Consider the following 26,876-nt stretch of genomic DNA (forward strand, 5'->3'; position numbering starts at 1 on the left):
TTCAAGCTGAATTAGAGGGATCACAGGAATCTCAGCTCAGGACTCTGAGGTTACAAACTAGAATTGGCAGTGCTGTTTGAAAACTTAATTTGCATTTTGGGATTCTTTTTAACATATTTAAAGTTCTGTATAATATAAAAATGAAATTTGACTTGCCCTGTATTAAAAACTCTGATGGTTGGCATCAGTACTTGTCAATTCTTGGAACTGGAGTGTTAACTTAATTTCAATAAAAAGGTGGTTCTGTGACTGTATATCCAGGGTTTTTATTGCCATCAAGCTATAAAAGAAAATTGACAAGTATTTGGCTTTGAAAATCATAGCAGTTCTGTCAATACTTTCTAGGTGCATGTGATAAATATTAAATACTTTATATATTATCTCTTTTATTAATAAGTTTGCCAGCAGTAAAAAATAATAGATGAAAAATAGAAAGCTGATCTATAACCTTAGGTGAACACAATTATTTAACTGAGATGATCTCTATTCACGCTTTGCTCTATTTATTGCTTGCTTTGCACAGGAAGGAACTGCAGGAGCTGCAGAATCTTTACCAGCAGAACAGTGCACATACAGTGCAGCAAGCAGAACTGATCAAGCAGCTTCAGCTTCTCAACATGGACACGCAGAAAGTACTGAGAAGTCAGGAAGATGTTCACACAGCCGAGAGTGTATCATACCAAAAAGTATGCTTTTATTCTGTCGCAAAAATGTAAAGTTATGTGCAGGAACTTACAAAGATATAGAGATTTCAATTGTTTTCAAATTTCAGCATTTTGTTATTACTCCCTTTTACATCTGTTTCTTTAAAATTAAAAAGTCATAATGGCCTGATTTGGCAGGATGCAAAATTGTGGTTTTTTAAATGGTTATTAGAGCTGAAACATTTATAATACAGATATAAATTTATTCTGTAGGCTATTGTTTTTGTAAATTGGAATTTTTATGCCTACTGTGACACATACTAGAGGTATAGCCCTCAAACTGGAAAGGATTTGGGGAATGGAATTACTCAGGCTGCTATTACGAGGAATTATTTTATCAAGTATGATTCCAGTTTATGACCTAAAGTGGCTTTCATTATAAAATTTGTGCATTATTTATTGACAAATCTGCACAAACCCAAAGGGGAATGTGATGAGGTTTTCAGAATCAATATTTTCCAAGGATTTTTCTCTCTTTATTTGGTGTGTTTCTTTTCTGTAGTCATTTTACTTTATAGTTGTTTTAGGAGCCCCTCAAGAAAGCTTACCTAGCTATTTAGGTATGCTAACTGACTCAGCAGCAATGATTATCGCTAGTCATTTTTAAAAAACACTTTTATTGAATTCTTTCTATGTTTTGTGTGATGTGCTAAGTTATTTATATAAGTAATTTAGTTTATACATAGATCAACCATATGAGAGCAATGATATTCCCACTTAAAGGTTGAGACAGGTGAGGCTTGGAGAGTACAATTCATATTAACCCCGAAATTTTGATTTTTTTTCCTTTTAATCTTACTCTTCTTTTGAAAACCCCATGACAATTTGATATCTACAATTAACATGAAATAGATAACTTCATTAAGTAAACCTTAAACACATATTTCTTTATGATGCTCTGGAACAGTGTTTTTCAGTCTGTGTTCCCTTCGTGTTTCCCTAAGGACTTGGAAGATACCAAGCAGGAGGATAGAGCCTATCCTCTCCACTTCAGCTAGAACAGTACCACCTTTTTGTTTTATGTGGCAAGGATTGCCCACTGTAGTTTTTGTTGTTGTTGTTGTTGTTGTTGTTAGTTTGGGTCTTATTCTGTCACCCAGGAACACAGTGGCACTCTCACGATTCACTGGCAGGCTGAAATTCCTGGGCTCAAGTGATCCTCCTGCGTCAGCCTCCCAAGTAGCTGGGACTATAAGCACGTGCCACCACACCCAGCTAATGTTTTGATTTTTTTGTAGAGACGAGGTCTCTCTCTGTTGCCTAGACTGGTATCAAACCCCTGGGCTCAGTCAGTCCTCCTGCTTCTGCTTCCCAAAGTGCTGGGATTACAGGTGTGAGCCACTGTGCCTAAGTTCTTTGTTTTTAAACCAATCTCCATTGCTAAAATGATTTGGAAAAGTTGTACCTTACTAGTATGTTGTTTAAAACTTTATTTATTTATTTATTTATTTATTTATTTTTTCATTAATCAGTATTTTTTATTATGGTTTTGTGGGGTACAGTTAAGGGTTAGGTGTACAATGACGTTTCATTCAGGCACCCTGTAGATAAGAAGTGTTTTCCCATCCCCCGACAGATATTTGCTACTGTTAATCCCATCCCCCTCCCCCCCATAGTTTCCCAGTACCATCCGTCATTTTCTCATAGTATTGCATTGGATGTTCAAGGTCCATTATATGAGTGAGAACATGTGATATTCGGATTTTTGTTTTTGTGAGAGGTCACTCAGTATTATAGACTCTAGTTCCATCCAGGTTGCAGCGAAATTCATGATTTTGTTCTTTTTTATGGCTGCGTAGTATTCCATCGTGTATATGTACCACATTTTTTTAATCCAGTCCTCTTTTGATGGGCAGCATGGTTGTTTCCAGGTTCTTGCTATTGTGAACAATGCTGCGATAAACATACGTGTGCAGGTATCTTTTTTATAGAGTGATTTGTGTTCTTCAGGGTATATTCCCAGTAGGGGGATTGCAGGGTCATATGGAAGGTCAATTTTTAGAGCTTTTAGGAATCGCCACACTGCTTTCCACAGAGGTTGCACTAGTTTACACTCCCACCAACAGTGTAGAAGTGTTCCCTTTTCACCACACCCCTCTCCAGCAGCTGTTATTTTTTGAGTTGTTGATAATTGCCATTCTGACTGGAGTTAGGTGGTATCTCAGTGTGGTTTTGATTTGCATCTCCCTGATGATTAGTGAGGTTGAGCATTTCTTCATGTGTTTGTTGGCTGCTCGAATGTCTTCTTTTGTGAAGTGTCTGTTCATGTCTTTTGCCCATTTTATAATGGGGTTGTTTGTTTTCTTCTTTTCAGTACGCTTCAGTTCCTTGTAGATCCAGGATGTTAAGTCTTTGTCAGACCTAGAGTTGGCAAATACTTTTTCCCAGTCTGTAGGCTGTCTCCATGCTCTCTTGATGGTTTCTTTGGCTTTGCAGAAGCTTGTCAGTTTAATAAGGTCCCATTTGTCTATCTTCTCTCTTAAGTCCTGTGGGTTTCGGGTTTTGTACAGGAATTGGATGCCAGTTCCGATTTGCATGAGAGTATTTCCTTCCTTTTCTAAGGTTCTTATGGTTTGAGGTTTTACATTTAGGTCTCTGATCCATTTGGAGTTAACCTTTGTGCATGGGGATAGATAGGGGTCCTGTTTCAATCTTCTGCATGTAGTCAGCCAATTTTCCCAGCACCATTTACTGAATAGGTTCTCCTCTCCCCATTGGTAGGTGGTGGGGGCTTTGTCGAAGATGAGTTGGTTGAGAAATTGAGGTTTTGCTTCTGAGAAATTGAGGTTTTGCTTCTGGAATCTCAGTAATTTTAATTGTTTTCTTTTTTCCCCTTCAACATTTGTCAACATGGATGACTTTTTATTTCTTGAAGCACTTTTTTGTAGTTGGAATTTTTATGCCTACTGTGACACATACTAGAGGTATAACCCTCAAACTGGGAAGGATTTGGGGAATGGAATTACTCAGGCTGCTATTACGAGGAATTATTTCATCAAGTAACCCCGCTTTGTGGTTTCCAGTGCACTACAGTTGTATGGTTTTCTTCCTTCAGTTTTTAGCTGTCCCTTTTTAGTGTCTTTCTGGCCCTTCCCAGTTTCCATATCTTGTAAGTGTTAAAATGTCCCAATCCTCAGTGTTAGAACCTCTCCTTTTTTCTGCTTAAACTCACACCCTAGGTGATTTTATCCAGTCACCTTGGTTTTCAGAATCATAGTACAGGTTGCCTAGCCTTTATCCAAAATGCTTGGGACCTGACGTGTTTCAGATTTCGGGTTTTTTGGACTTTGGAATATTTATATTATACTTACTGATTGAGCATCTAGTTCTGAGCATTTGAAATCTGAAATACTCCAATGAGCGTTTCCTTTGAGCATCATGTTGATGCTCAAAAAGTTTTGTATTTTGGAACATTTCAGATATTTGGATTTGGTGTGCTGCACCTGTATTTATATGCTGATGACTCTCACATTTATTTGGTTAGCCTGGATCTCTTCCCGGAACTCTAGGAAATAATATATTTAATTGTCTACTTAATATTTCTTCACTTGGCTGCCTAACGGGCATCTCCATGTTGTCAGTTCAAAACTAAGCTATTGTCTGCTTCGTCTTCAAGACAGTCCAGAATTCTACTACTTTCCCCTTACCCAACTGTCACAGTGCTTTCCAGGCCACTATCCTATATTACATGGATTATTGCAGTAACTAGCCACTTGGTTTCTGTGCTCTGGCCTTAAGCCCTTTGAGTGTTCTCAACACAAATACCAGGATATTTTTGCTAAATCTTAGTGAGTCCAGTCATGTCACTCATCACTTCAAATCCCTCCTTTGGTTTCCCAGCCAATTAAAAGTAAAAATCTAAGTTCTTACTAAAACCTGTAGGGCTGTACATGATCTGGCTCTTTATCCCCTCTCTGATCTCTTCTTTGCCTTCATATGTTATTTGCTCCACTTCTGCCACACTAACCATGTTTTTGTTCCTTGAACATACCAGATATTCTTTAACCTTTTAAAGTATGCTTAATTCTGGTGCATGAAACCACTGTTTCCCAATAATCTACATAGATATCATTTTACTTCCTTTATTCTTCACCTCTTAGCTTAAAATTAGTGGATAGCAGACACTAAATAGTAAAAGTGAGACTAAAGTATGTTGTAATGATAGAAGTAGAAGGGAAGTATGGGAGCCTAGCTGGGACCTGTTCCTAGACTAGGGCTAAAGAAGACTCTCTTGATGATGTAAATCTTAGTAATATTTATTCTAAGAAGATAAGAAGATATCAAAGAGACAATTTGGTTTCTCTTAATTCTTTCAAATGGACTCTAGCTTAAGCCATAAATTTCCTACTCAGGGTCTTTACTAAATTTGGAGAGGTAGAGTTTATGTGCCCCTATTTGGAGACCTTGACATAATCTAAATTTTGATCTGGTTCAGTTTTGAAACCTCACACACATTCTACCTAGGATTATGTTTATCCCCTTCAGGAATCATTATAGATAATGAGAGATGTAAGTGATGGGAATGTGTTGTGCTTCTGAGTAGTATTGAGGCAGAAAAAACCAAACAAACCGAGATCTGCTGCTTTAAAGAATTGGTTTACTTTTCCTTGTGTTCAGTCTATTTTTGGTTCTTTCTCCAGATTGACTTTCATTTTCCTTTTATTTGTTTCTCCAGCGTTACCTTGGGGTGGGACGAAGGGGGGACTTCACTGATATTTAACTTGATGCTCCTTCTGAAATTGTGATTCCCTTTGTGATATTTTAGTTTAAAAGTTATTTTAGATCCTCGTAGTTATTCATAAGGTTTTCATTAGTGTCCTCAACTAGACTCAATTTGAAACTCTTTTCCTTGATTGTTTATTTATACATTATAAATTTTGCCTGCAGTTAGGAGACATTACAGCTATTTTTTTGGTAATTTATTTATAGTTATTTATAAAAACAAAGAAAAGTTTTTCATAATTCCATCTCCCAGAGGCAAATACTGTGAGCAGTTTGAATATTTCCTTTTATGTTTTAAAATGCATTTTAATCATCTCTGAGTACACTAATATCTCACTTTAACATTATATTAAAACAGTGCCATGACATTGAAGTATTTTAGACACAGTAATGTAATTGATTTAATTATTTTTCTAGTGTAGATTACATGTTATTTCAGTTTTTTTGTTTGTTTGTTTTTTTGAGTTGGAGTCTCACTCTGTTGCCCAGACTAGAGTGCAGTGGCTGCCCCCGGCCACTGCAGCTTCGACCTGCTGGGCTCCGGCGATCCTTCCGCCTCAGCCTTCCGAGTAACTGGAACTACAGGTGCACACTACCATGCCTGGCTAATTTTTTATTTATTGTAGAGATGAGGTCTCGCCATGTTGCCCAGGCGGGTCTCGAACCCGTGGGCTCAAGCAATCCACTCACCTCAGCCTCCCAAAGGCGTGGGATTACAGGCTGCAATAAATATCTCTTTATTGTCATTCAGACTATATACATGTGTGTATATACACACACATACACACAACACTCATACTTATCTACCCACCCAGGGAAGAGTTCCTTTTATGAAGCTAGTAGCATCATATTAGCCAAGTACAGTTCACTTTTAATTAGTTCTTACTTAAGTATAGTTTGTTTAATTTGTTGAATAATAAGAATGCCAGGAGGTCATGGAGCTCGAAGGAGACCTGCCTAATACATGATCAGTAAATGTTAAATTATTAAACTGTAAGAAGTTGTATACTATAACATCCCTCTTTGGATAATGCAGTTTAAAAATCATAACAGCAAGAGTATTTTAAAACTTTACAGAGATTTTGCTATTTTAATTTAAATATTATTCTAGTCCATTTACTTTTTAAACCTTTGGGTGGTTGAGTGGTTTTGGAGTGTTATAAAAATGTGGAGAAACTAAGAATATAACAGAGAAAGCCTTCCGGTTAGATCACAATCATAAATAAAGAATGTAAAATTGTACTATAAGTCAGGGAGTTTCTGTGTTCCTATTTACATAAATTATCTTAGAAATATATTGTGTAAATTGAGGTAAAAATATAAGTTCCTCCTAGCAACCATATAATAATAATGGTTAAAACTTTTGAGCCTATTGAGTATCAGGCACCAGTGATAGGGCTTTTACCTCATTATTTAATCTTTACACCAATCCAATGTGGTATAATTATTATCCCTGTTTTATACATTAGGTCCCGGAAACTTAGAGTATTGTTTAAAGTTAAATAACTATCTGCGTAGAATTCAGATTTAGGTAATCTTGAATCCAGAACCTGTACTTTAAAACTGTATTATAAAGTTCATGTCCAGATTATACATGGAATGATATAGTTTTATCCTTAAAGGTCTCAGAAAACAGATTCTACAAACGTGCATTATCCTACCTCATCAAAATTCTTTCTTTTTTTTTTTTGAGTTGGAGTCTCACTCTGTTGCCCAGACTGGAGTGCAGTGGCCGCTCCCGGCCACCACAACCTCGACCTGCTGGGCTCCGGCAATTCTTCTGCCTCAGCCTTCCGAGTAGCCGGAATTACAGGCGCGCGCTACATGCCTGGCTAATTTTTTGATTTATTGTAGAGATGAGGTCTCGCCAAGTTGCCCAGGCAGGTCTCGAACCCGCGGGCTCAGGCAATCCACTCACCTCAGCTTCCCAAAGGCGCGGGATTACAGGCTGATCCACCGAGCCCGGCTCAAAATTCTTTCAATGCTTAATAACTTTTGTTGTTGTTGTTGTTATTGCGTTGGAGTCTCACTCTGTCACTCAGGCTGGAGGGCAGTGGCACGCTTATGGCCATTGCAGCCTCAATCTGCTGGGCTCAGGCAATCCTTCTGCCTCAGCCTTCCAAGTGGCTGGAATCACAAACATGCACACCACACCTGGCTAATTTTTTTTTTAAAGTAGAATTTATTGAGAAGACAGAAAAGCTCCCACAGTGGGAGGGGACCCAAAGGGCTTGCCCTAATTTTCTAATTGATTGTAGAGATGATGTTTCATTATGTTGCCCAGTCTGGTCTCAAACCCCTGGGCTCAGGCAATCTTCTTGCTTCCGCCTCCCAAAGTACTGGGAGTACAGGTGTGAGCAACCACACCCAGTCAATGCTTATTAACTTTAATGTTGAAAAATTGATTCTGATATTCAAATTAAATGCTATTCAAAATATTCCACTACATTCTTTGTGGTGAAAAAGGAATACGGCATATTACCTTTCTCTGTGAAAAGGGCCTCCATCATTATTCTTCAGCCACAGTTTCTCCTAATTGTACATATTTGGTTTCTTTTATTTTGCTGTTAATTTATGATTTTTAACTTTTTAGTCTTCACATTTTAAAATTCAGACATGATCATATTGGTTTATTTATCATGTGCTACTGTTCAGACTTCCAGCATTCATTTATACCAAATTATTCATTCTTCTTCTAGAGCATTTTATGTAGTACTTGTCTTTACTTCTTGTTTGTGTGTATTTCTCTAGTTTATTTCCAATAAATTTGAGTATTCTAATAATATATGCAGTGAAATGAAATTCTTTACTTAAAAATTCAGATAAAATATATTTTCACAAGTTAATTTTAGTATATTCAAATAATAATTGGAATTTAAGTGTAAGACTCAGGTGAGTTGAATTAAAAATAGTATTACACTCACAATTTATCTCCACTTTTTACCAAGCTTACTTTTTAAAGACTTAGGTCTTCTTGACTTACTGTTTCTAATGAAGTTTCTGTTTCCTCTCTTCTCTTTTCTCAGTTCTTCGTCCTTCTACTTTGCCCTTTCAGTTTCCCTTCTTTCATTTATTAAGTAGATTTTTTTCATAATATCCTTCTAATTATATGACAAGATAAAAAACAGTCCCCCTTAGTTTTAGGATTAGAGGAATGAGGAGGAGAGACAAAGATAAAGAGAGAAAACTGAAAAAGTTTTTGAGCACAAGAAAGAGGGGTCATATTTTCCCAAAGCTTTCTGTAATAAGTTATTAGTCTCATATACAAATCTACCTATCATATAGTGTGGAAGGCTCTTCTAGAAGCAAAATACTTGTCAAGACAAGTAAAAGTAAGCTAGTGTGTTTCCTTCCTCTGAAAATGTAGCCATTTATATAATTTTAGACATTTTAATGTCTCTGCACATAATTTATATATGTGTGCATAATTCTAAAATTGTTAGGAATTATGTCAGCGTTTGTGATTTCTAGACCATCTAACATGTTGTGGTACTAAATATGTAGTTTATAGCCTTTTGTTCTATTTAGTAGTACTTTTATTACACAAGCTAATATCAATCTAGGAAAATAAGAAGTTAGCATATATATGTTTTCAGTCTCAATTACATGTGAAGTCAGTTTATTCTTCTCATTTTTGGCTATAAATAGTATAGTTTTCACTTGAAGAATGTGTTGTCTCAGACAGTGTTGCAAATACAGTCCCCTATGTATCAACTGGTTACATCCACAGATTCAACAAACCATGCATTGAAAATATTTGTGGAAAAAAACCCAATAAAAAGTAATACAGAAAACAATATAGTATCATAACTATTTACATAGTGTTTACATTGTATTAGGTATTATATGTAATCCAGAGATGATTTAAAGTACATGGAAGGATATACATAGGTTATGTGCAAATACTATGCCATTTTTTTTTTGAAAGCAGGATTTATTGAGAGGACAGAAAAGCTCCCACAGTGGGAGGGGACCCGAAGGGGTTGCCCACTATGCCATTTTTAATGATGAACTTGTGCATCTGCAGATTTTTGTCTCCACTGGCTTCCTAGAACTAATCTTGCAATTACCGAGGGGTGACTCTAGTATATTTTCTAAATTTGAAAAATTTTATTTAAACAAATTAGTATCTTTGGACCACAGAGCGCAAATACACAGAGCAAATATTTAGAATTGTTAGGGCATATAAAGTATTTTGTTCTTCAACACCAATAAAAATATGGGAAGAAGTGTACTTCAGTTTAAGCCCCTGAAAATTAAAAGGCTTGGAGTTTAGAGTCTTATTTCTAAAGATAACTTGCTTTCTGTCCCCTGGAGATCCTTTTTTCCCCCCCTTTTTAATTTCTTCAACAAAAAATAACATGAATAAGCATAATAAATTACTTATGGATTATGATTGATACTTCTAAAGTATATATGTGGTTACATGGTTTTATAGGCCCGAATCTTGCAAAAAATTCTGATCCATTCTAATTCTTTAGATTATTAAAGAAAATAAATTGTAGAAAAAAGAGCCTTTCTGAAAACTGCTATAAGGATCCCAGTTGCTAATAGGAAAGCAGTTACTAACTCAGGTTACCTACAGGATGCAGATGAATGAATATATTATATTCCCTAACTGACTCACTTGAGAACTTTTTTTTGGTCTCTACTCTTATTAATAGAATGAGAATTAAATGGTAACCCAGGACACTTGAACATTGTAAACGTTCACCTCCTAGCAAGATCTCCTAGAGAAATAAACATTTTATCACCCTGAGGCTTTGTCATCAAAAAACACATTAGAAATAAAGATAGACTTAGGCCAGGCACAGAGGCTCACGCCTGTAATCCCCGGCATTTTGGGAGGCCCAGGAGGGAGGATTTGAGACGAGGCTTTTGAGACAAGCCTGGGCAACAAAGTGAGACCCTGTCTCTAGAAAAAATGTTGTTGTTTTTGTTGTTGTCTTTAATTAGCTGAATGTGGTAACTTGCACCTGTAGTCCCAGTTTCTCAGGAGGCTGACGTAGGAGGATCACTTGAACCTGGGAGTCTGAAGCTGCAGTGAGCTACTCCGGCCCAAGCAGTAGAATGAGACTCTGTCTCAAAAATAAGTACATACTTACATAAATACATAAAAAGAAATAAATGTAGACCTAACCTCATTGGAGGTTGCTTTAGCCACGTTTACTGCTGGAGTGGGGCCTAGAATTAAAAATGACTGGAGGACTGTCTTCTTCTTATACTCTCAGTCCACAAGTAAGTGGTCTGATTACTATGAAATAAGTGAAGTCCAGCCAGCCAACGAAGAAAACAGGCAATTAGGAGATGTATATTTACAGTAAGGGCTAAGGAGTAAGAGAGTTTGTCCCAATTCCTGGAGCAAAGCTGGCCTAAATTCTGTTCCAAGCTTTCTCAGTTCTTTTTCACTTGGTGCTTGGAGGGATGGATTTGCAGTGCAAGGCAGTTTGCTCCAACGTCTAGAGTTACCCACCCAATCTTACCAGGTCACCAGTTGCAACTTTTGAGAAGCAGTACAGCTGCTTAAACTGCATGGCATAGAGAGTAGAGAACATAAGAAGAGTGCTTTTAGTCCTCTATTTAATGAAGCAAGACAGAAGATAAAAAAGAGAGGAGATGAGATACATTAAGATAGACCCTGCTTCCATGAATGAATAGGCGTAGAGCATATATTTTTTGAAGGGAAATTGCAAAATGTGACACTCGAGAGTCAGGTATGCCATGCTCTTGGTACTCATGGCTGGTAAATTGGTCCTGGATCCTGACCACACTAGAGCAATGTGCCTGCACCTTGCTCATTGGAAGGGAAGGTATATGTTTTTTCTTTGTGAATGCTTATCCACGTCCATGAGATGCTCAAATATTTGAAATCTATGAATTCTTTAATAATGTTATTTCCTATCATTTTTCTCAAAGAGATTAATTTGTACTGATTGGGTGAAAGTTGATCAGTGGAAATAAGGCCCTAATAATAATCATAGAAAGTGGTGACATGCTCACTGAAAAAGTGACTATGCCGTGAAGAGCAGCCCTTCACGCATCCTAGCTTGGACTCTTTTTATCCAGCTTAGCTCTGGTGTCCAGGGTTTGCCTTTGTATTTTCCACCCTGAACCCAGTCATGCAAGCAGCATCACAGTACAGGTAGGCCACCTTTGGACCCATGCTGACATCTTCATTGTTCCTCATGGCTGTCAGGTTCCTACTCTCTCTTACCTCCTAGAATGTTGGTATCAGCTGTGGAAAGGACATTGGATGTCCTACCTGATAGAAAGGTAATGGGGAGAGAAAGCCCAAATGTCTGTTCTGAAATTCTTTGTTCATCATATAGTCAACGTGTTCCTGTTAAAATTGCTTAGATTGCTTAGGCATTGGCCATAAAGTGAAATGAACTCTTTGAGTATCTCTACAGTAATATAGAGATGTGATCTTTTATAGAAGTAATAAGTGTGGTAGTAGTTTGGAGGATCTTGTTTTTATAAAAAAAATGTTTGAGGAAATGTATTAATGAAAGAGGTTTCACAACACTTTTTAATTTTAAGTTTTAAAAAATTAATATGCATACATAAATGTTTACAAATCCTAAGTATATGGATGAACCAAAGATTTGGAGTCTTTTGTTTTTCGGTTTCTTCCCATGAGGCAAGGCCAACTAACAGAAGATCTCTGCGTCTTTTAGTTAAATGAACAATCCTAAAACCCTACTGTATCAACTATATAATTTTGAGATTTTCCATGTAGGGGTTTTGCTTTGGCTATAAAATGTTACTATCTCACTATTAGCCTTTTCAAAAAAAACAAACTATTGTTTTTAGCTTTTGGGTCTCTTTCTTAGTCAGCTATAGGTATACATATAGATTCTATATATAAATCAGTTATCGCAGGTTGAATTATATCTCATTAAATCACGATTATAAGTTAGGATTTTCATCGACAAGTTCATGAGTCTTGGAAGCATAGCATAGCTAAAACCCTGTGTTATTCTCTGTATAACATCACTTATATACCTTCGTCATCTCATAGCTCTCTAATAAGTCTAGTTTTAAATTTATTTAATGCTTACTGCCTTGACTTTAAAAAATGTTAAAGTTAACTGCCAAGTCTTCAAAACATTGCTTTTATTTTTCCCACTGTTCAAGAATTTTCAATAACTCCCTGTTGTCTACAGAACAAGCCCGTCTGCCTCAGTCTGGCATTGAAGTCATTATATTCTGTCTACAAACTTATTGCTTGACTTTGTCTCTTACTATTCCTTCCTTCCCTCCTCAGCAGTACACACTAAATTATACTTAATGGGAATGTATCAGCCTACCTTAGAGAACTCTTGATGAAATACTCCTGGTTTTACTTTGTTTTCTTTTAAGTGTATATATTAAGTCCAATTAGGCTGATAAACCTCCTGCTCCTTTCTGACTGTTCCTATCATTTTGTGTGTGTGTGGTGTGTGTGTGTGTGTGTGTGTGTATTTCACACTTCTGCCATCTTTAGAATGACTTCTTCTCTTTGGTCAATTCCAATAATACAGTCATGGCTTGGTTCAAGTCCTTTTTCATAAAGCCCTCCCCAAGATTAATATAGCTATCTGTAAGTATTTTCTTCCTCCTTAGATACTTGGCACTCTTTTCCTGTAATACACTGAACGGTAATACATATTGCCTTTTTACATTAGTTATAGTTTTTTATTGATATTTGATTATCTAGTTTTCCTTGTTTTATACTTTCTTTCTCAGACTATTAAAATAATCTGAGGGCAAAGACTTGTCCTATATATTGAGAGATGTGTATATGTGTGTGTCCATAGATATGTATACACACATCCTAGGTGTGTATAGTGTGTGTGTGTGTGCGTGTGTGTGTGTGTGTGTGTGTATGTGTATGAGTATATATGTGTGTGTGTGTATATATATATATATATATATATATATACACAAACTACATTTATAGATGGGTGTGTACATACAAACTATATGTAAATATCTATATATATATACAAGCATAACTATTTTATTGATGACTAATATAATTTGGATATATTTTTTGAAACAGCTTTACAATGAGTTACATATTTGTTTTGAAACCACAAAATCAAATGAAGCTATGCTCCGGCAAAGTGTTGTTAATCTTCAGGATCAGCTATTTCAAAAAGAGCAAGAAAATGCTAAGTTAAAAGAAAAACTTCAGGAATCACAGGGAGCACCTTATCCTTTACTGCAAGAAAATGATTCAGATTACTCAGCACAGGTGAGAGATATTTTCTAAAAATGTTGCAATATCAAATTAAATACTATAACAGACTAAAATGTAAACATTTAAATAAATTAACATATATTGGAGTATAAAAAGTGTGCAGATAGTTTTGTGTTATAACTGTGTTTTTATATTTTTTGTAGACATGAATATTAGATACAGTACAGATTCATATAGAAATGCATGTAAAAATGCAGGGTATTGCAAATATAGTTCATGTGATTAATGATTTGGCTGATAATATGTTTTTGAAGAGCAAATTAATAGCTCATGCCCATTTTGAGACTTTCTAATTGAATGAGGTAATGGAATAGAAAGAATATCTAACAGTCTCATATAGTATTTGCCATAATGTCTGGTATATGGTACTTAATATCTTATTAGTCCTTATTCTGTCACTGTCTTGATGTGTGATTTTGGACAGGTCATTTAACCTTTATATTTCTTGTGGTAAATGATGGGAGTGTAAATATATAAATATGCAGGATCTGGATTCAAATAGACCTGAGATTAAATTACAGCTCTACCTATGAGCTTCGTGTACTTGAACAAGTTTCTTAACCCTTTTAGTCAAAACTTCCTCATAGAAAAAATATTAGTGGCATCTATGTCATAGAGTTTTGTGAGGATTAATGACATAGTATGTATCAAGTGCAAAGCTTGGCATCTAGAAAAATGTCAAATGGTACCTTTCTAAGATAATCTTCAAGGCAACTTTCAGCTCTAAATATCTTTTTTAAAAATATTGTTTTTCCACAAGTTAATTTACATGGTTTAAGGCATTCTTAGCATTTCTATAAGTTTTAGAATTTATTAATTCAGAAATGGAATTAACACAAGCAGGTAATTAGGTCCTAAAGTGTTTAATAATGCTTCTTCAAGATTAATGCTGCTTTTGAACCCAGCACATTTGTCTTGCTACAACCCATTCTTAAGATGATTTTTCAATTTGTATTGCATTGCATTTTTTGGACTTTAAATGCACAGAATTGGATTAATCATAAAATTTATGCCATGGTATGCTGCTATGTTACATGCATATGCCTATTTAATTTAATTTAATTTAATTACTTTGTTTAGTTTTTTATTATAATAAACACCGTTGGTCCCCCCGAGCTCACTCAAGCACTAGAACATTACTAATGACTTACATTTACTTGTATGTTCCTCCCTTATCTGGTACTCTTATTCTCTCACCAGAAGTAACCATGAAGCTTTTGATCATTTTTACAACATTTTAAAAAAAATCACATGCAAACTTATGAGGACACAATGTATTGTTTAGGTTTGTCATTTATAAAAATGGTATAGTATGTTGAGTGGGATTTGGCAATTTTGACTCATTATGTTAACCAAAATTCAACTATGTTTTTTGATATAACTTTAAAATTTTCACTGCTTTAAAACATTCTAATAAGTGAATATATCATAACTACTTGTACATGCATCTCTAGATGAGTGCTTTGGTTATTTTTAGTTTTTTTTGCTATTATGAATAGTTTGTAGCTGACATTTTTGCTCATGATTCTTGATGTACATGTGCATGCATTTTTGTGGGTTATATATCTAAGAATGGAAATCCTAGATTGGAGGGTTTGAAGATACTACTTTTATAAAATACTGATAACTTACTTTTTAAAGTAGTTTTATCGCTTTTACTCCTACCAACAGTGTATAAGAGATCTGGTTGGAGATTCTCAGGAAAATGGCTGTGAAGCCAGTAGGACTAAGTGAGTCCCAGTGTGGGTGAGTGAGTGTATGGAAAATTTTGCATGCGTGTCAGTGAGTAAGTGGGCGTGTGAGTGGCTGACTGAATATGGACTTGGGAGCAAGTGGCCAGGGCTCTCCTGGTGAAGTGGCTGGTGCCGCACCTGCTTATGCTTGGTCCCTAGTGCTTCCTGGAGCACAGAAGCTGAGTGCCATTTAAAAAAAATCAACAAAGCCCTTTTTGGGAAGAAGCTGCCAGGGGAGACTGCCAGCTCCAGGCTTTGCCTCACCACTGCAGCACCTGACCAGACTCTGGCAGCAATGACTGTCGAGGGAGGACAGCGAGGGAACCCAGAGGCAGAGCCCCACTAGAGAAGATGAAAGATGCATTGTGCCACCATCTTGAAAACTGGGCAGGAAAGTGCTCTGCTTTGCTCATCACAGAGTGACCCGACCTAATCTCTGTGACTGGCAGATTAACTACTGAGGGGTTGATCATGACCCAGAGGGAATATCCTGAGAGCACAAACTCTGGAGGCACAGGACATTTGCTGAGTTTCAGGCACTCGACCTTCTGCCCTGACTTATCTGTGGGGCAAAAGGTGTGGCCAGAAAAGGATGAAGAAGATTTCCAAAGAGATCAGTGGTGAGTCTGGGGCTGACCCAACCCCCTCTTCCCCAGTAATCCTCTGAACCTCAGATCTACATGACTGGGCCATGACTAAGAGGGATGAACTCAGGTGGAGCTTGGATGTCAGCTGCAATAGGAAGACTCCACTCAAGGTTAAGCCTGGCTGGGGCATCCCCCACCAGTACCTGGGGAAGAGACAATCCTGCATCTCTCCACCAGAAGGGATCTCCCTAACCATACTATAATGGGAGGAGAGGACTGAAGCCCCACCCACTCCCGCTGCCCCTCTTCCTTCCCTGGGCTGGACACTGGGGAGATTGTGAATGAGGAGGAAGCTCTGCAGGAGACAGCAGAGAGGCAGCTGAGAAGAACAATTACAGAACCTGCCACAAGGGGACAGGTTCTTTTGTTTTTTTGTTTTATACTTTTCCTTTGTACATGAATGTGTATGTGAGGAATTGATCTGCATCCCGCCATCCCTTTTTATTCTTTTTTTCTTTCTTCTTTCATTTTTGTTTTCTGTTTATGTGTGAATGTGAAGGATTGAGTGCTCATCTTTCAGGGTTTTTTTGTTTGTTTGTTTTTTCTTTTTTGTTGTTTTTTTAGTTTAATGTGTGTATGAATACGTGTGTGAGGGTTCAATTTGAATTCCTTTTTTTTCTTTTCTTTTTTATTCCTCTCTTTCTTCTCCTTTCATTTTGGGTTGGGCGTGTGTATGTGTTTGGTTTTCCGGTTTTTTATTGTTGTTTCTTGTTTTGTTTTGCCTTGTTGTTATTCCAGTTTGTTTTGGAGTGTGTGTGTATGTGTGTACTTGTTTTTTGCTTTGGTTTCTGCTCTTGTTCTTTTTTTAAAAAATTTTGTCTGTCTTATTTCATTCTGTTTTTCTCTGTTCTTCTCACTGCTGTTACTGTATCTTGGACTTGGCGTATATGCATGTACTCATTGATTCATCATATAGAGTGGTGGTGGGGAGTGGGTCCAGGGAATCCATACCACAATCAGTGAACATTGTGATTTGCAAGTAGTTTCTGAATTCTAGTTCACCATACTACATCTTCTTTGACTCTCAAAACTACAAGAGACAGCAGAACTTCCCACTCACTACCCTGTTTCAAAATAGAACAAATTCAGAGCCCTGATCATGGAAGAACAGAGGGCTGAGCAAACATCAAAAGTGAGTCTCTCCCACTGCCACTGAATAATGGAACTAAGGAAAAAGAAAGAGATCTGTCACAAATAAGGAAAAATCAGTGGAAGAACAGATAATTCCCAGTGTTACAAAGGGAAAACACCTGAAAAATCAGGTCTCAGAGCCTAAACAATGGAAATCACCATGGACTGGCCCCAGAATACAACAGGGATTAGGGAATGAATGGAAAGAGTGAATAAGACTCAAGAGAGACAAGATGCAGCACTGAAACAACTTGTAACAGAGATTTTGGCTATAAAAAATTTAATCCAGGAAATAAATAAGATGACAAGCATGGAAAGCAGAACTAAGCAGATGAAAGAATCTGAGAACTTGAAGATCAAAACAGAGAATTAACCAGATCTGTAAAAACATAGAAAGAAATGCAGGAGACACCCTTACGGAAATTGGAACTGGCAACCAATTCCTGATCAAAACCCCAAGTGCCCATGCCATAATGATAAGATAGACAAGTGGGACCTCATCAAACTGACAAGCTTCTTTAAAGCCAAAGAAACCATCAAGAGAGTGGGGAGACAGCCTACAGAATGGAAAAAATATTTGCCAACTGTATATCTGACAAAGGCCTAATATCTAGGATCTACAAGGAACTCAAACATGCTGAAAGAAAAAAAAAATTCCCATTAAAAAGTGAACAAAAGACATGAATAGACACTTCTCAAAAGAAAATATATGGTCAGCCAACAGACACATGAAAAAATGCTTAGCCTCACTAATCTTCAGAGAAATGCAAATCAAAACTACATTGAGATACCACCTAACCCAAAATGTTGGCTCCAGGTTTGTCACACATAGTTCTTATTGTTTTGAGGAATGTTCCTTCTATGGCTAGGTGTTTGGGGGTTTTTATCAAGAAGGGATGCTGGATTTAATAAAATGCTTTTTCTACATCTAATGAGATAATCATATAGTTATTTGTTTTGCACCTGTTAATGTACTGAATTACATTTATAGTCTTGTGGATGTTGAACTAGCCCTGCGTCCAACTGGAATGAAGCCCACCTGGTTGTGGTAGATAATCCTTGAAATGTGCTGTTGAATACAATTTGCTAGAATCTTGTTGTTCATTCGAGAAACTAACCTGTACTTCTCTTTCTTTGTTGGGTCTTTGCCAGTTTTGGGGTATCAGGATGATATTGGCTTCATAAAATGTGCTAGGGAGAAATTTTTCCTTTCATTGCCTGGAATGCCTTCAGTAAGATTGGTATCATCTCCTTCTTGTATGTAGAATTCAGCTGAAAACTCTTCTCATCCAGGCTTTTTTTAGCAAGGAGGTTTCTTATAACTGAGTTGATTTTCTGTATTGTTATTGGTCTGTTTAGGGTTTCAGTATCTTCTTGTTTCAACCTTGGGTGGTTGTGTGATGCCAGGAAAACCTCCATTTACTCTAGGTTTTCTAGCTTATTTGAATACAGATGTTCATAGTAACCTCTGATACTCTTTTGAATTTTTTCAGGGTCAGTTGTGACTTTACCTTTTTTGTTTTAAATTGTGTTAATTTGTACTTTTTCTTTTTTTAGTCAGTCTGGCTAGTGGTCTGTCAACCTTACTTATCCTTTAGAAGAACCAGCTTTTTTTCTTGTTGATTCTTCCTATAATATTTTTGTCTTCTATATCCTGAAATTGTGACCTTATCTTAGTAATCTGGATTTTTCTGCTGATATTAAGACTTAATTGTTCTTGCCTTTCCAGTTTCCTTCTGTGTGACTTTAGGCTGTTTACTTGTGATCTTTCTATTTTCTTGATATGATTGTGCAGTGATATGAATTTTCCTCTCATGTCTGATTTCATGGTATCCCAGACATTTTAATAAGCTGTGTTTTTGTTTTCATTTGCTCACAGAAATCTTTTTATCTTTGTTTTCATTTATGTGTTTTGTCAAAAGTCATTTAGCAGCATATTGTTTAGTGTCCATGTCTTTGTGTGTTTTTTGGCTGGGGGGGTAGATATATTCTTGGTGGCCATATTTATTTTTATTCCCCTGTGATCTGAGGCAATGCTTGGTATTATTTCAATCTTTTGAAATTTGCTCATACTTGGTTAATGCTTAAGAATGTGATCAGTCTTGGAATCTGTTGCATGTGCTAATAAGCAGAATGTATATTCTGTAGTTGTGTGGAGTGTTCTATAGATGTCTATTAGATCCATTTGGGCAGTTGTCAAGTTAAGGTTCTGGATCTCCTTGTTGTTGTTTTTTGCCTTGATAATTTGTCTAGGGATGTTAGTGGGGTATTGATGTCTCTGACTATGATTGTTTGGGTGTCTTTTGTCCTCTCTTAGTTTATGTAGCAATTGTTTTGTAAAAGCAGATGCTACTGTGTTGGGTACATATATATGAAAGATGGATATTTCTTAATGGTGGATTGAGTCTTTTATCTTTATGTAGTATCCTTTTTAACTTTTATTGGTTTAAAATCTGTTTTGTTTGATATAAGTGTAGCTACCTTTACTCTTTTTTGTTTCCCATTTTTCTGGAAGGCCATTTTTCAGCTTTTTACCTTGAGCCTCACTGTAGGCGTCTTTTGCAGTGAGATGGATTTCCTGAAGGTAGCAGAATGTTGGATCATGTTGCTTTATCCAGTTTGCTACTTTTTGCCTTTTTAGTGGTACATTCAGTCAGTTTATGTTTAAGTTAATTAATGATACATGTGAGTTTACACCTGTCATAAAGACCTTAAGGGGTTCTGACGTTCTTTTGTTTCTGTGCTCAAAACTTTCTTAAGTATCGCCTGGAGAGCTGGTCTGGAGGCAGCATATTCTCTTAGGGATTGGATGTCTGGGAAGGATTTCAATTCTCTGTCACTGATGAGGTAGGAAATTCTTGGCTGGAATTGCTTATCTTTGATAATGTTAAAGATGGAACTCCTGTCTATTCTGACTTGTAGCGTTTCTGCCAAGGAGTTTGGTGCAGTTCTGATGGGTCTTCCCCTGTAGGTTGTCTGACCCTTCTCTCTAGCTTCCTTCAGGATTTTTTCTTTCATGCTGACTTTGTAGAGGTAGATTACTCTGTGTCTTGGGGATGGTCTTTTCATGTAATACTTTGCAAGTATTCTCTGAATCTCTTGTGCTTGAATGGTCGACTCTCTAGTGAGATATGGGAAATTTTTGTGGATGACCTCATGGAAGGCTTGAAAAGCAGTGAGTTCTCTACCCTGGAGGGACTCATACTTTGGGCATGTGAGGCTGGAAGGGAAACCTTCCTGATCTGAGGGGGAGGTTGGCTGCCAGACGTTGGTAGCAGTACCAAGTGAGTACCACCAGGAAAGAGCTTTCCCAGCCTGGGAGCCAGCTGCCCGCCTAGCCAGTGGGAAGCGTGCTCTTGGGGGTTGACTGGCTATTCAGAGCATGATGCATTCCTGCTCTGCGTGGGCTCTGGCTACCTACCACTGTTCCCCCACCAGGTCTCCTCCTGCGTGGGACCAATGGCCCATCCATGGCTGGGAGGAGGGAAACCAACCCAGACTTATCAGGATTACTTACCCTCTCTCACACACAGGGCAGGGCTTGAAATAAATTTATAAATCAGAATTTAACTAGATTAGACTTAAATTCCAAACCATGTTTTCCATCAGGTGGGTGACAATGAATTGTTTTTCAATTATTTTAACCTTACTTGGATTGCTTAGTGGTTCCAATGCAAGCCTGGCATGCAGTGGGGATAGGGCAAAGATGGGGTGACCGGGTTTCAACGTTGTGGTCAGGCACCCTCCTACTTGGTTCCTATGTGTTCAAAGTGCCCTCTGTGGGACGCAGGATACTTCACCCTCACAACTGTTTACGGTGCTGCATTTGTCAGTCACTGGGTCCTGCTTTCTGTTCTCATGCAAGCTTGGAGAGAGAGGCGCAGGTTGACTACTTCCTGATGACCATCTTGGATCCCCTTGGAGAAAATGTTTGAGATTATTTTCTCAAGTCCTTTTCATTTCTTTTCTATTTTCCTTTTGATCTTCCCCTTTCACTTGTGTTAGACTTTTTACTGTTGTCCCACAGATCAGTCAAGCTCTGTTGATTTTTTTTAAAAATATTTTTTTATCTATATAATTCAGATTCGATACTTTCTATTAATTTCTATTCACGTTAACTGAATTTCTCTATCACCAATTTGCTCTTAAGTCTTTTCCATGAATTCTGCAAATATAGTTTCTTGTTATAATAGTTAATATAGCTCCTTTCAGATTGCCATATTTTTTGATCTTTTGGTTCTTCCTGATCACTGTTGGTTTCCTTTATTTTGAATATGGGTCATGTGTTGCTGTTTACTCTGTCTAGTAATTTAGAATTATGTGATATCTGTTGATAAGATAAACTAGAGAGATAATTTGGAGATAAGTTAGAGAAATTCTGGTTTCAACACTCATGCAAGCTTGAAATAAATTTATAAATCAGAATTTAACTAGATTAGACTTAAATTCCAAACCATGTTTTTCATCAGGTGGGTGACAATGAATTGTTTTTCAATTATTTTAATCTTACTTGGATTGCTTAGTGGTTTTCCCAGTACATTAATAGTTTAGATATCAGAACATAGTTTTGACTCTCTCCTTTCTGGAATTTTCTCCCTCAATTTCTAGCTTCAGTGGTAGACCTGAACTTTATTCTCTAGTTCTTCAAGCCTCTAGTTCTTGCAAGTTTCTATTGGAATTTTACTCTCTCAACATGGAGTCTACTGTGGGCCTCTCTAAGGTAGAAAATTATAAAAATGAATAGCTTAGCCAATAGTGTTCTATTTTTCAAGTATCAATTCTTGTCTATATTCGACTTGGATTTGATCATTCTCTGTTGCCTTCAGGTACTTGTTTTATATTTTATTTAAAGTTTAAATGGTTAGTGTGGGTTTAATCTGATATCGTCTACTCTGCCTCCCTGCCATTGTTGTAATTGGAAGTTCCCAATCCTTGATATTTTTGGAATCAGGGTCTCACTCTGTTGCCCAGACTGAGAAATGGCATGATCAGGACTCACTGCAGTTAGGATTTGACTTGTGGGCTCAGGCAGTCCTTTTACCTCAGCCTCCCAATTAGCTGGAACTACATGCATATGCCACCGTGTCCTGCTAATTTTAAAATTTTTTGTAGAAATGAAGTCTCACTTTGTTGCCTAGGCTGGTCTTGATCTCCTGGGCTCATGTAGTCTTCATTTCTTGGCTCCCAAAGTGCTGGGGTTACAGGCATTAGCCACCTCATCTGGTCCCAACCCTTGACTTTTTATAATTTTAGAAAATGAGGTGAATGAATATTAATTAGATATTGTTGAACATGTTTCTCTGAATAAGAATCTTTTTGTAAGACATGAATAGACACTTCTCAAAAGAAGATACATGGGCAGCCAACAGACACATGAAAAAGTGCTCAGCCTCACTCATTATCAGAGAAATGAAAATCAAAACCACATTGAGATACTACCTAACCCCAGTAAGAATGGACATCATTAATAAAACAAACAACAACAGATGCTGGTGAGGATGTGGAGAAAAAGGAACACTTCTACACTGTTGGTGGGGATGCAAACTAGTTCAACCTCTTTGGAAGACAGTGTGATGGTTTCCAAAAGAACTAGAAGTTGACCCTCAATATGACCCAGCAATCTCACTATTAGGAATATCCGCCAAGGAACTCAAATCATTCTGCAAAAAAGATATTTGCACACGCATGTTTGTTGCAGCTCTATTCACAATAGCAAAAACATGGAACCAACTATGTTGCCCATCAAAGCTGGATTGGATAAAAAAAATGTGGTACATATACAAAATGTAATATTATGCAGCCATAAAGAAGGACAAGCATATGAACTTTGCAGCAACTTGGATGGATTTAGAGTTGATCATACTCAGTGAACTATCACTCATAAGCGGACCTTGAACAATTATTATTATAAGAAGGGGACTGGCAATACTATGAAACTGTCGGTGGGGAGGTGTGGGATTGTAAGTTGAGGGAAACTGCTAGAGGAGGAAGAGTCTTACCTCATCGACAAGGGTACCTGCATAATCAACGTTTGTATACCTAACTCTGAATTGTACACATCTTTATAATAAAAAATAAATTAATTAATTAAAAAAAGAAACTTTTTGTAGCTAGTGTAGTGACCTTAAAATAAATTCATTTTATTTTGTGGACTGATTAAATTATCAGTGAGTATTTTAACTCACTTTTTATTTCTGTATGATGCAGGGAACTACATATTTTGTTTTGAGAAGTCATCTCTCCATCTTATTGTTGCTCCTCTAAAGGTAATTTGTCATTTTTATGTTTTTTTTATAGTTTCTCTTTATTTTTGGTTTCCAGCATTTTTATATGATTTAAGTATGATAATGTTCTCTTTATCCTGATTATGTGTTTATAGAGCTTTTCCTATCTATGGCTTATAGTTTTCTTCATTCTTAGAAAACTTTTAGTAAAAATGTCTTCAAATACATCTTCTGGAAATTCTTTCTCTCTTGTTTATATGGACTTCCAATCATGCATATGTTAGTCCTCTTTCCTATATTCCACATACGTTCTGAGCTCTTTTTTTGTACTTTCAAAGATTATTTTCTCTTTGTTTCATCCTTGAATTCTTAAGTTCACTCATTCTCTCTAATATTGTAATCTGTCTGATATTACACCTATCTATTGAATTCTTGAATTGAATGCGTATTCTACTTTTGTGGAGTATTCTATAAATATTATTTACATCAAGTTTGTTAGTAGTGTTGTCTACTTATTCTGTTAATTGCTAAGAGATAAGTTAAATTCTTCAATCTTTCTCCTTTCACTTCTATTCATTTTTTTAAGTCTAATTGGCTTGTACTGTTCTTTGAGTTTTCTGTTTTCTTGCTGATTATCTGTCTCATGGTTTTAACCATTATTTTTGTTTAATAGTCTTTTTTTCTCTTTATTTCTGCTTGATTTTGCTTCATGTATTTTGATAGCTGCTTATGTAATTATCCCTTCTTGATGAATTAACTTTTTATCATCACAATTTTTTTTTTACCTCTAGTGACAATTTTTGTCTTAAAGTCTATTTTGTCTGTTATTAGCATAGCCACCCAAGCTTTCTTTTAGTCACTGTTTGCATGTTATATAATTTTCTTGCTTTTACATTCATCATGTTTGTGTATTTTAATCTAAAGTGTGCCTCTTGTAGACATCATAACGTTGAACCATGCTTTTAATATCTAATCTGCCCCAATATCTGCCTTTTTTTTCTTTTAAATATGTGGGATACAATTCAGGGTTAGGTATACAGATATTCTTTGTGCAGGTACTCTTGTTGATGAGGTGTGCTCCCTCTCCTCTGACAGTTTCCCACTGCTACCAATCCCGCCCCTGCTCTCCCCTGGCAGTTTCTCTCTATTGCCAATCCCTTTCTTACAGTATTACAATAGTTGTTCAAGGTCCACTTATGAGTGAGAACATGTGATACCTGGTTCTTTGTTTCTGTGATAGATTACTCAGTATTATAGCCTCTAAGTCCATTCACGTTACTGCAAAGTTCATAATTTTGTCCTCCTTTATGGCTGTGTAATATTCCATCATGTATATGTACTGCATTTTAAAAATCCAGTCCTCTTTCGATGGACGGTTGGTTCCATGTTTTTGGTATTGTGAACAATGCTGCAGTAAACATGTGTGTGCAGGTATCTTTTTCATAGAGTGATTTGAGTTCCTCTGGGTATATTCCCAGTCGGGATTGCAGGGTCACATGGGAGGTCTATTTTTAGAGCTCTTAGGAATCACCACACTGTTTTCCACAGAGACTGTACTAGTTTACCCTCCCACCAACAGTGTAGAAGTGTTTTCTTTTCGCAGCATCCTCTCTAGCATCTGTTGTTTTTTATTATTGATGATAGCCCTCCTGACTGGAGTTGGGTGGTAACTCTGTGTGGTTTTAATTTGCATTACTTTGATGACTAGTGAGGCTGAGCCTTTTTTCATGTGTCTGTTGGCTGCTTGTATGTTCTTTTGAGAAGTGTCTATCATATCTTTTGCCCACTTTGTAATGAAGCTGTTTTTGTCTTTTCAGCACGTTTGAGTTCCTTTTAGAGACTAGATGTTAGGCCTTTGACAGATATACAGTTGGCAAATATTTTTTGCCAGTCTGTGGGCTGTCTTCCCACTGTCTCAGTGGTTTCTTTGGCTTTGCAGAAGCTTGTCAGTTTGATAAGGTTCCACTTTCTATATTCTCTCTCATGGCTTGGGCACTTGGAGTATTGATCAGGAATTAGTTGCCCATTCTAATTTTCATAATTGTGTCTCCTGTGTTTTCTAAGGTTCTTATAGTTTGAGGTTTTACGTTTAGGTCTTTGATCCATTTAGAGTTGATTTTTGTGTATGGTGTTTTGTTTTAATCTTCTGCATGTGATCAGCAAGTTTTCCCAGCACCATTTATTGAATAGGTTCTCCTCTCCCAGTGGTTAATGGTGGAGGCTTTGATGAAGATGAGTTGGTTGAGAAATTGATGTTTGCTTCTGGGATCTCTATCCTGTTCCATTGGTCTGTGTGCCTGTTCTTGTACAATACCTGGCTGTTTTGATTATTGTAGCTTTATAAGAAAGCTTAAAGTCTGGGAGCATGATGCCTCCTGCTTTTTTTTTTTTTTCTGAGGATTATTTTGGCTACTCCTGGTCTTTTATGTTTCATATGAATTTCTGTATTGTTGTTTCCAGATCTGAGAAGAATGCTGCTGGTAATTTAATGGGTTGAATCTGTAGATTGCCTTGGGTAGGATGAACATCTTAATAATGTTGGTTTTTCCAGTCCATAGGTGTGGAATATTTTTCCATGTGTTTGTCATCTTTGATTTCTTTGAGCAGTGTTTTGTAGTTTTTGTAAAGGTCTTTGACTTCTCTGGTTAGGAAGATGCCAAGGCATTTCATTTTTTGTGTGACTTACTGTGAATGGGATTGTGCTTTTTATTTAGGTTTCTGTTTGTTTATTGCTGGTGTATAGGAATATGACCGACTTTTGCACATTTTATTTTATACCCTGAGACTTCGCTAAAATCCCTTATCAGTTCAAGGAGGTTTTTGACAGATTATCTTAGGTTTTCAAGGTATAGGATCATGTCTTCTGCAAAGAGGGATAACTTGATTCCTCTTTTCCTATTTGGATATCCCAGATTTTCTTCTCTTGTCTGATTGCTCTAGTTAGGACTTCCAAAAACTATGTTGAACAGGAGGGGTGAGAATGGACATTCTTGTATTATTCTGGTTTTCAGGGGGAAATAACTCCAATTTCTGTCTGTTTAGAAGTATGTTGGCTATGAGTTTCTCATAGGAGGCTCTTACTATTTTGTGTTATGTTCCATCTATGCCTAGATATTTAAGGGTTTTTTATCAATAAGTGGTGCTGGCTTTTATCAAAAAAATTTTTTATTTGCATTTAATGATATAATCCTCTAGTTTTTATATCTGTTTATGTATTTAATTGTGTTTATGGTCTTATGGATGTTGAACCAGCGCTGCATCCCAGGGATGAAGCCTACTTGATCAGGGTGAATGATTTTTTTAGATGTGTTGTTGAATCCGGTTTGCTAGAACCTTGCTGAGAATTTTAGCATCTCTGTCATCAAGGGTATTGGTCTGTAGTGCTCTTTCTTTGTCAGATCTTTACCTGGTTTGGGTATCAATGTAATGTTAGCTTCATAAAATGATTTGGGGAGAGTTCCATCTTTCTC

General features: G+C 36.8%; 1 protein-coding gene across 1 annotated transcript in view; it reads left to right on the top strand.

Moving 5' to 3' along the window:
* Window positions 1-26,876, top strand: part of LOC103262414 (centlein-like) — a 173,328-nt gene that overhangs the window by 105,318 nt on the left and 41,134 nt on the right. The window contains exons 7-8 of the mRNA XM_008060037.2: window positions 524-686; window positions 13,471-13,665. Of these exons, the coding sequence (XP_008058228.1) occupies window positions 524-686; window positions 13,471-13,665 (358 nt within the window). The remainder of the gene's footprint in view (window positions 1-523; window positions 687-13,470; window positions 13,666-26,876) is intronic.

Source organism: Carlito syrichta, unplaced genomic scaffold (genome assembly GCF_000164805.1).
Source record: "Carlito syrichta isolate Samal-C Ts95f unplaced genomic scaffold, Tarsius_syrichta-2.0.1 Scaffold304486, whole genome shotgun sequence".
Lineage (NCBI taxonomy): Eukaryota > Metazoa > Chordata > Mammalia > Primates > Tarsiidae > Carlito > Carlito syrichta.